Here is a 10,919-nt window from a genome sequence, read left to right on the forward strand (position 1 = left end):
GAAAACCAGCGACTCCACGTTTGCCAGGCGTCCCTGGGGCTGCCGAGCGGCCGGGAGGAGGCGCGAAATGGCGCGCCCCCGCGGTGAGAGGGGGCGGAGGGAGTGGGGCGGGGCCGAGGGCGCGCGTCCCGCCAGCCCGCGCGAGAGGGCGGGGCTCCCCGCAGGTGCAGGCGGGCGGGGCGGAGCTGCCGTGATTCCCTGGGACAGCTGGGGGATGCCAGTGCAGTTAGGCACTCTCCTCTCTTCGACGCTTCGCTGTGGTAGGAGGACACAGTAAAGCAAATGATCTTATTTTGATCCCAAATATTCAATAAGAAAAGGAAAGAGAACTTGAAAGTTGTGAAATGACGCTCCTCAAAACAAAAAGTACCTCTAGTGTGTATCTGGGTGGATAGCAGGTACGTTTATTGAGTTAGCACACTGCTTATAAGACAGCTGATTGGTCAGTTTTGCGCAGATGTTGAAAGGGAATGCTATTTTCAAGAAAGATGGTTCATATAACCTTAGAAATGCTGGTCTAACTGGGCGAAATTTAATCTGACCTTAATTTGAACGTTGAATTCTGCTGCTGCCCTTTTCCTGCCTTGTATGGAGCTGTTTTTCAAATTGATAAATTTGTGGCTCTAAACTTAATATGTTTTCATAGAATCATAGTGATTGTCTTGTAGCCAGTCTTGGGAGTCCGGATTTCTTTTTGGCAGAGTCCACATTGTGGAAATATTGCCTAGTTAGTTCTTTCCCAAGTGCTTTTTCTGCTTTACACTCAGCTGAATTTATATTGCTTAACCAAAAACAAATTACCATGGCAGCCATAATTTATTTTCACTCATTGTCTTGGATATACATTTACTCATTCGTACTCTCACCCTGGCCTCCTATAGTTGTCAGCATTCTTGACTTAACTGTGGTATACACTTCCTACACCTTTCACACCTTGTGTGGTTCTCAGAGAAAGTAAAATATAGCAAATAGTGTGTACAACACATACTTAGGATGGTAAACTGCAAACTTTATAGCAATATCCTTTAATATTTATATCTGTAGAGCCCAGTACAGTAAATGTTGGGCAAATGAAATAAGTCAAATTTAAGTACACCTCTTCTCCAGTGCTCAGTTTCTTTCCAAACCAAATAAGTGTTTCTTATTTGGACAGCTTGTTTGTAACTGTCCAGTGCCACTTCTGGGATCGTCATCTCATTTAAATTTAACCTCCCTCTCCTTGTGCATTTCTGCATATTCATATTGCATTTTTGACCACTGATAGAGCACTGTTTCATTTTATTTGTCCCTTGGATCTCAGAGGACATAGAGAGCCTTTTACTATATTTTTTATTTGCCAGCATAGTGCCTTGTACATGGTAGGTATTAGGAAATGGACATTGAATTGGGTTTATACATATGTAATTTGTTATCCAACTCTATACCTGAAGATAGAATGGGGTAGGTGCTTTTTATTTGCAGATACATACTCTTTAATAGAATGCCAAGGGAATGAGATAAAGTAATGGTATATGCTGTATTTATTTTCAATAATTTTTTATTATTTGAAGACTCAGTGTTTTTTTCCTTTCCAGTGTTTATGTTTTCTTTACATTGTTGACAGCTGTTTCTGCAGAACCCAGTGGATTTCCTAGGGTAAGAAACAGAAAGTAGGAAACAAATCCACTTCCAAATATGAATTTCTAAAAAGAGTCTATTAATTATTTGTGCCAAAACTGGCTGTCAATCTGATTAATGCAGATTGACATTAATCAGAATTAAGTAGAATACACATGAGTGTGTTATATAACAACAGAGCGAGAGAAAGAGAAAACAAAAGAATGATTCACTGTTTATATAAATGAAACCTAGAACCAGGACCCTTACAAAGAACTCCACTGTTAATGACTTAAGCCAAAAGATATGTTTAAGATTTTATGCTTGAGAGCAAATGTGTGTGTATGGAATGTGGTCTCTTACATATATTATATAAAATAAATACCATTATATGTCATTTATGATGGGGATACATTCTGAGAAATTTGTCATTAGGTGATTTTGTTCTTGAGTGAACATCATAGAGTGTTTTTACACAAACCTAGATAATACAGCCTACTACACACCTAGGCTACGTGGTATAGCCTATTGCTCCTAGGCTACAACCTGTACATCATGTTTTTGTACTGAATACTGTAGGCAGTTGCAACATAATTGTATTTATGTATCTAAACATAGAAAAGGTACAATAAGGATACAGTATTATAAACTTATGAGACCACTTTAAATGTGCAGCCCAGAAATGTTATTAGGTGCATGTCTGTATATTAATACAGGGTTAATATGAAGGAAATTTTGGGAAAATGTATGTGAAATGCTTTGAAACATTTTGGATTTTGATAATCAGTATCAACATAGTTCTTTGACTTACATTTGACTTCACTCATTTTTAAAGTACATGTACTGTGACTGTAACAGGTAGTTCAGATTTCATTAAGATTTGAATTCAGATATTATTTTGCGATTATATTATGACCCAAAGCCAGTGTGATTTATAACCAATCGTTTTTGTTAAATTGTGTGTACATCTTGAATATCAAATATATAATATCCTTTTTTTTTTTTCTTTAGTTACCTAGATTCAAGATGAATAGCGATCAAGTTACACTGGTTGGTCAAGTGTTTGAGTCATATGTTTCGGAATATCATAAGAATGACATTCTTCTAATCTTGAAGGAAAGGGATGAAGATGCTCATTACCCAGTTGTGGTTAATGCCATGACCCTTTTTGAGACCAACATGGAAATTGGGGAATATTTCAACATGTTCCCCAATGAGGTGCTTACAGTTTTTGATAGTGCACTGCGAAGGTCAGCCTTGACAATTCTCCAGTCCCTTTCTCAGCCTGAGGGTGTTTCCATGAAGCAGAATCTTCATGCCAGGATATCAGGTAAATCACTTAAGGGTTTTACTGCCATGTTATCTTCTAGAAAGCTTTTGAGAAAATATACTAGATTCAGAACACTAAGAAGTAATTGATATTTATACTTAAAATATTTATCTGTTATATAGTTGATGGTCACTTCTTTTAGAGCAGAATAATAATTGTGCTCTGTGGGCATGAAGTATGAGTCATGCCCACTGAAGGGAGGGAGAATGTGTGGAGGCAACAGTATATTTGTATGTTTACATATTTCCACATCTGTGTATAAAATTGTAATTCGAAGTAGCTTTATGAGCTTTTGTGGTTACTAACAATAAAATAACTGGTACTACAAAGAATTAGAAAAGTGGTAGATCCTGTCCAGGGATCTTCAAAACTATTTTAGGAAATTAGTTATTTTTATATATCAGTATTAGCATTGCGCTGTCTACCTACCAATTACTTAATACATTTTTGTTGAATGCATGAGAGATTAAGCTTCTTAATTGTTAAGAACCTCCCACGGAGCGGTCAGCAACTGTTGATGGCAAAGCTGTATCCTTGAATTCCTACCTCTAGGAATTCTTGCCCCTCACTTTCTGTTTTAAAAGTGATTTTCTTAAAGCAGGTGGATAGAGTTGAATTAAGAATTATAGAAAAAAGGGACACTATAGTGTAACAGTTTTTATTTAGTTCATTGCATGGAAATAATTTCTTGGAAGGCATGGTGTGGTGAAAGAAAAATTGGATTTAAAGCCTATATGCCTAACCTGGGAGACTTAGTAAGTTATTTTATCTAACTGAGCTTCAGTTTCTTTACATGCAAACCACCTGTAGAGTGCCTGTTAATTCTCCAATTAAAAAAAATTAAATATGCCATTATTGTGTAAATTAATAAAGGCTGGTACAGCTTCATTCTATTTATGTGAAAGAAGGATTTGGTAAAATTAAAAGCAGGTCCAGAATATTGAGGGCAGCCTGTGTAAGTTGGAGAACATACATACCCTTTTATTTAAAAATAAATATTTACCAAATATTTGGTAAATATTTATAGTACATTTGAGTAGAGTGAGGATTTATAATCAAAAAGAATGCTTCCCCAGTTCCAAAAAGGTTTGGAATCGCTATAGAATAACTTCTTGTAGGCAAGTTAAGATTCCCGAGAAGACCAAATACTTTATTTAAATGAAAAACGTTATCTGCAGTTACACTTGCTAGAATAAATTACGAAGATTATTAATTGTTATGCATCAGGGTAGTAGATAATCTTGGTGGGATCAACAAAAAAGGTCGCCCCGCAACCTTTTTTTAAAATTAGAGATGCAGCGTCACTATGTGGCCCAGGCTGGTATCAAACTCCTAAGCTCAAGTGATCCTCCTACCTTGGCCTCTCAAAGTGTTAAGATTATAGGTGTGAGCCACCATGCCTGGCCAATGTTTCCTTTTAATAAGTTTGCTAAAGGACTAGTAAGGGAGGCTTTAGTTAATATTGTTGAAATGGCATTCAGGAAATAGTTTTAGGCTGTCATTATTTTCAGATTCCTTTCCATGCTCAGTTTAAGTAATACAATCCTGTCTGCCTAAGTGACCCTATCAGTTTCAGGTGAATTTTAGTTTATTTTTTCAATTCTCTGAAAAAGTAAGTTACACATTATGTTTACTACTAAACATACATCAGTAGGCATTTGCTAGGATGTTGGGAAACCAAAAGGAATATAGTTGTTCCCTTTTTTTTTCCTCATTTATTTATTTTTTTCTTCACATCTCCTTGAATTATGGTTGTTCCCTTTTTTTAAAAAAACTCATGGCTGTATGGCAGACGGTTATATAGTCAAATATTTACCAGCTGGTATATGCATGCCTACAGATACATGCATGTGTACATATTAAGCACTATTGTAGGGGGGCTTAATGGCAACTTTTATGTGTGATGCATGCCTCACTCAAAATATGTGTAAGATACATTAGCTCACAGAGTAAGAGTGCATTCTTGGTGGGATTACCAAAGGTGTCAAGAAGAGAAGGTAAGGCCAGGGAGCGATGGAGGTGTTGAAAGCAGAATGAGTATGCGTGAAAGATCAGGGTTTAAGAATAGTCTGGTTTTGGTAGATTGCATCTCCATCTTGTACTCAAGCAAGGCATTTAATTATTAAAACCCAGGATGTCTCTGTTGTTCATTTTCCTTAGGAATATAATACAGTTTCTGGCTTGTTTTTCTATGATATGCGTTGAATTTTATACTTACACCTACATTTCTTTCTTTGTCTTCTGGGACTTTTATTAGCCTAAAGTTTACTTGGTATTCCCAGTGTTTTAGATGAAAGGTGTTCAGCATGCACAGTTAGGACCAAAGTAAATAAGAAAGAAAAAAACAGCATTCGTGTGTTATTTAAAGCATTGGTTCTCAAACATTAGTGGGCATCAGAATCTAGTAAGCTTGTTAAAACACTGATTTCTGGGTCCACCACCAGAGTTTCTAAATGGGAAGATTTAGAGGAGTTTGAGGCAAGCCTGGGCAAGATGACAAGACCTCCCCCACCTGCTTTTGTTTGTTTGTTTTACAAAAAAAATTAGCTGGGTTCGGTGACACATGCCCATAGTTCCACCTACTTGAGAAGCTGAGATGGGAGAATTGCTTGCGTCTAGGAGTTCTAGGCAGCAGGGAGCTGTGTTTGCACCACTGCATTCCAGCCTGGGTGACAGAGTGAGACTGTGTCTCTTAAAAAAACCCCAAAAAACAACATTTTGTTCTGGACTGGGGATTTGAGTCTAGATGTGTGGTAGAGGTGAGGCGAGAAATAGTGGGAACCCCCTCCCTTTTTTTCACTTTTTTTTTTCCTTAACCAAAAGCGTTTATTAAAGCCCAAGGCTGGACAGAAGGGCATGAAAAGAATCTCAAGAAGTGACTCTATCCTCCAAATATAAAATAGATAAGGAACAATGCAAAGCAACATTAAGGCCAAAAATGGGTGGTATGGGCAATAAGTGACTATGAATGTCACTATTATGTTGTTAGGGCATTTAGGGGAGATCTTGAAGGATGTAGTCTGAGACCAAAGGCATGAGGAGGAGTTAAGAGAGGCATTACTATTAAGTTCAAGAGGAAGTCGACGGAGATTTAGTGACTGGTCCCAAAATGTAACTCCTTTTTATTGTTAGAGGAAATGATGTAGAAGTCAATATATGAGACTAAGGATTTAAGTAAGTGGTTCTATTGATGCAAAAATTTGCAACAAAATATTAGCAAAGTAAATTCAACAACATGTTGCAAAGATCATTCATCATGACAAGTGAGATTTATCCCAAGGATGGTTCATCGTAAGCAAGTGAATTAATGTGATACATTATATCAACAGAGTGGAGACCAAAAAAAAAAAAAAAAAAATTATCATTTCAACTGATGCTGAAAAGGCATTTGATAAAATTCAATATCCCTTTCAAAAAACTTGGTATAGAAAGAACATACCTCAACATAGTAAAAGCCATATACAACAGACCTATAGTGAGTATCATATTGAATGAGGAAAGCTGAAAGCCTTTCCTCTAAGATCTAGAATACAACAGGGATGCCTGCTGTCACCATTATATTCAACATAGTAATGAAAGTCCTAATAGAGCATTTAGACAAGAGAAAGAAATAGTTTCCAGATTGGAAAGAAAGCCAAATTATCCTTGTTTGCAGATGATATGATTAGCACTGATAAAAAAAATTCAATAAAGTTTCAGGGCACAAAATCAATTACAAAAATTTGTAACATTTCTATATGCCAACAGTGAGCCATCTGGAAAAGAAATCAAGAAAATAATCCCACTTACAGTAGTTAACAAAGAAAATTAAACACCAGGAATTAAGTGAAGAAGTGAAAGATCTCTACAATGAAAACTATAAAACATTGGTGAAAGGAATGGAAGAGGACACACACAAAAAGGAAAGATATTCCATGTTCATGGATTGAAAAAACCAATATTGTTAATATGTCCATACTACCCAAAGCAATCTATAAACTCAATGCAATCCCTATCAAAATACCATAACATTCTTCACAGAAATAGAAAAATAAATCTTAAAATTTATACGGAATCACAAAAAATCCAGAAAAGTAGCCAAAGCTATCCTGAGCAGAAGAACAAAACTTGAAGAATCATGCTACCTAACCTCAAATTATGCTACAGAGCTGTAGTAACCAAAATAGCATGGCATAAAAACAGACACATAGACCAGTGGAATAGAATGGTGAACTCAGAAACAAATCCATACATCTGCAGTGAACTCATTTTTGATAAAGGTGCCAAGAATATACACTGGAGAAAGGACAGTCTCTTCAATAAATGGTACTGGGTAAACTGGATATACATAATCAGCAGAGCAAAACTAGACCCCTATCTTTCATCATATATGAAAATAAAGTCAGATGGAGTAAAGAGTTTAATTGAAGAACTCAAACTATGAAACTACTCCAAAAAAACATTGGAGAAAATCTCTAGGACTTTGGCCTGAGCCCATATTTCTTGAGTAATACCATACAAGCACAGGCAACCAAAGCAAAAACGGACAAATGGATAACATCAAGTTAAAAGGCTTCTTGCACAACAAAGGAAACAATGAACAAAGGGAAGAGACAACACAGAATGGGAGAAAATATTTGCAAACTATCCATCTGACTTGGCTTAACAACTAGAATATATATGGAGCTCAAACAACTCTATAGGAAAAAAATCTAATAATTTTATTAAAAGATGGACAAAACATTTGAATAGACATTTCTCAAAAGGAGACATATAAATGACAAACAGGTATATGACAAGATGCTGAACATCATTGATCATGAGAGAAATGCAGATCAAAATAACAATTAGATATCATCTCACCCCAGTTGAAATGGCTTTTATCCAGAAGACAGGCAATAACAAATGCTAGTGAGGATGTGAAGAAAGGGAACCCTTGTACTCTGTTGGTGGGAACGTGAGTGAGTACAACCACTATGGAGAACGACTTGGAGGCTCCTCAAAGAACTAAAAATAGACCTACCATATGATCCAGCAATCCCACTGATAGGTATGTACTCCCCAAAAAGGGAATCAGTTTATCAAAGAGGTATCTGCACTCCCATGTTTACTGCAGCACTATTTTCAGTGCCAAAATTTGCAAGCAACCTAAGTGTCTGTCAGCAGATAAATGGGTAAAGAAAATGTGGCACATATACACAATGGAATATTCTTCGGCCATGAAAAAGAATGAGATGCTGTCATATGCAACAATATGGATTAAGCTGGAGATCATTAAGTGGAATAAGCCAAGCACAGAAAGATAAATTTTGCATATTCTCACTAATTTGTAGGACCTAAAAATTAAAACAATTGAACTTATGGACATAGGGAGTAGATTGATGGTTACCAGAGGGTTGGAAGTGGTGGGGGGAGTGGGCATGATTAATGGATACAAAAAAATAGAATTCATAAGATACAGTATTTGCTTGCACAACAAGGTGACTATAATTTTAAAAAACCTTAATTGTACATTTAAAAATAACTAAAAGTATAATTGGGTTGTTTGTAACACAAAGGGTAAATACTTGAGGCGATGGAAACCCCATTTACCCTGACATTATATGCCTGTGTTAAAATATCCCATACATCCCCAAATATGTACAACTACTGCACGTCCACAAAAATTAAAAATTAAAAAATAAATGAGTGGTCCTTCTGGGTTATAGCTTGAGAAAGTTATGGTCCCTTTCTAAAAACTGTAGTTATGTGTATGGATATAAGTTTTTGCCTGAATTTTAAGCAGCCTGGGCTTTACAAAAGCCCAACCATGACCTCTAATCAAGAACCTTGATTTAGATGAGACATTAACCTGTATCCAGAGGTTAGAGAGGTTGGGTAAGGGACCAGTGTAAGAAGTTAGGTAGGCCAGTTTGTGTGAATTCAGCCAGCCCGTCAGGTCAAAATGCTGGGGGAGCATAGCGACTCTGACAGTGTGGTGGATAGTGTCAGGGAGGGCCATGAATCCCTTCTGGAACTTATGTCTAATTTTCTTTCTCTTCCAGATACTTCTTTCTGAACAAAAAGAAAAAGACCTGTCTTTCACCTCTCTCTTCTCCTTTATCCTTCATCCATTCTCTTTTTCATAAGCAAATGTTTTGGCAAAATGTGTTCCTTGTTCAGTGTAACTGCTCCCATTCATACTTTTCACCAGAGTGAAACTTGCCTCTCCAGCATTTGTAGTAACTTCCACATGGCCAAACTGAGGGATATTCAGTATTTTCCTTTTATTATTCTCTGCTGGGATTGATAGCACTGACTTCTGGCTTTATGAAACTCCAGCCATCGCTCCATTGACAGTACTCTCCTACCCTTTCCTCCCTGTATGGCTGTGGCTTTTCTATTTCTCTGTAGGGGCCTCTTCCTTTGCCCATTAGGTATTGAGTCTTCAGGTTCATACTTGGCCATTGGATCCTGCATTCTCCTCCTAATGGGGTGTTCTCCATCCTGCACCTACGCTTCAGCTGCCACCTTCACAGCAACAGGTGCCAGCTGTATTGGTTTGTTTTTTTGTTTTTTAGCCAGAATCTTAAGGTCTGCATTGAAATACCATATTGTTGATCAGAAGTCTTCTAGGAAACGAAGTGTATTAAAACTTGTAGTTATGATTTCCCTCCACTCTTTTTGCCCCTGCAGCTGAAAATGGTACTTCCTAAATATTTATTGATTGCCTACCATGTGCAGTATAGAATTCCCTGGCTTAGCTAATGATACTAGGGAACTAGTAGTCATTCTAAAGTCCACCCTCTTTCTTATACCTTATATCTAACTGGTCTCCATGCTGACATATTTTCCTTCTTACCTCTCACATCCGTTCCCTCTTTTCCTTGCCTTTCATCTTTCAAGTATTTTTGAGTGTTTACTAGTTATAAAGCATGGTGCTTGTTCTGATGTTATAGCAGTGAATAAAATCTACCTTTTTCTTCCCACCTATGGAGTTTATGTTCTAGTGTGGAAGTATAATAAATTAAATCTTTTGTTTAAGTTGTAAAGAGTAGGAAAGAAAAGAACTGTGTATTAAGGCACATAAAAGAAGGTATTTAAGCTGAAGAGGGTTAAGTAAAGATTTCATTAAGGAGGAAAAATTATATATAAGAATTAGTGTTTTGTTTTGTTTTGTTTTTTGAGACAGGGTCTCAATCTGTTGTCCAGGCTGGAGTCCAGTGGCATGATCTTGAAACTCCACCTCCTGGGTTCAAGGGATCCTCCTCCCTCAGTGTCCCAAGTAGCTGGGATTACAGGCATCCACCAACATGCCCGTCTAATTTGTGTACTTTTGGTAGAGACAGGGTTTTGCCATGTTGCTCAGGCTGGTCTCAAACTCCTAGGCTCAAGTGATCTGCCCACCTTGGCCTCTCAAAGAACCGGGATTGCAGACATGAGCCACGGCACCCAGCCACAATTAATGTTTACATAGTGCTTGCTATATGCCAAGTAATATTCTCACAAACTTTACATGTATGAATTTTTTTTTTTTTTTAAACATGGTCTCTGTTGCCCAAGCTGGAATGCAGTTGCCCAACAATCTTAGCTCACTGCAGTCTCCAACTCCTGGGCTCAAGTGATCCCCTCACCTCAGCCTCCTGGGTAGCTGGGACTACAGGCATGTGCCACCACACCTGGCTATTTAAAAATTTTTTTTCTGTAGAGGTGGGTCTCTGTGTTGCTCAGGCCGGTCTTGAATGCCTAGCCTCAAGTGATCCTTCTTGCTTCAGCCTCCTAAAGTACTGGGATTACAGGTGTAAGCTACTGTGTCCAGCCTGTATGAATTCTTCTAGTCTTCTTATTACCCAATGTGATAGGTTCTGTTGTTATTTTATAGACGAGAAATCTGAGAGGTCACAACTTGCCCAAGGTCACACAGCTAGTAAGTGACAGAGCTGTGACTCAAACCTAAGCATTCTGGCTCAAGTCTGTATTCTTTGTGTTTGTTTTTTTTTTTTTTTTTTTTTTTTTTTTTTTTTTTTTTTTTTTT

General features: G+C 37.4%; 1 protein-coding gene across 7 annotated transcripts in view; it reads left to right on the forward strand.

Annotated features, from left to right (window-relative positions):
- The window catches only part of MCM9 (minichromosome maintenance 9 homologous recombination repair factor), a 145,410-nt gene that overhangs the window by 512 nt on the left and 133,979 nt on the right, over positions 1 to 10,919 (forward strand). For 6 of the 7 annotated variants that reach the window (XM_017541070.2, XM_017541066.2, XM_037742950.1 and 3 more), the window contains exon 2: positions 2,608 to 2,926. In XM_017541070.2, coding sequence (XP_017396559.1) covers positions 2,623 to 2,926 — 304 coding nt within the window. In that variant the 5' untranslated portion in view covers positions 2,608 to 2,622. Of the gene's footprint in view, positions 1 to 1,574; positions 1,636 to 2,607; positions 2,927 to 10,919 lie in introns of all 7 variants that reach the window. The other variant, XM_037742949.1, reaches the window with a different exon arrangement.

This window comes from Cebus imitator, unplaced genomic scaffold, assembly GCF_001604975.1.
Source record: "Cebus imitator isolate Cc_AM_T3 unplaced genomic scaffold, Cebus_imitator-1.0 Scaffold130, whole genome shotgun sequence".
Taxonomy (NCBI): domain Eukaryota; kingdom Metazoa; phylum Chordata; class Mammalia; order Primates; family Cebidae; genus Cebus; species Cebus imitator.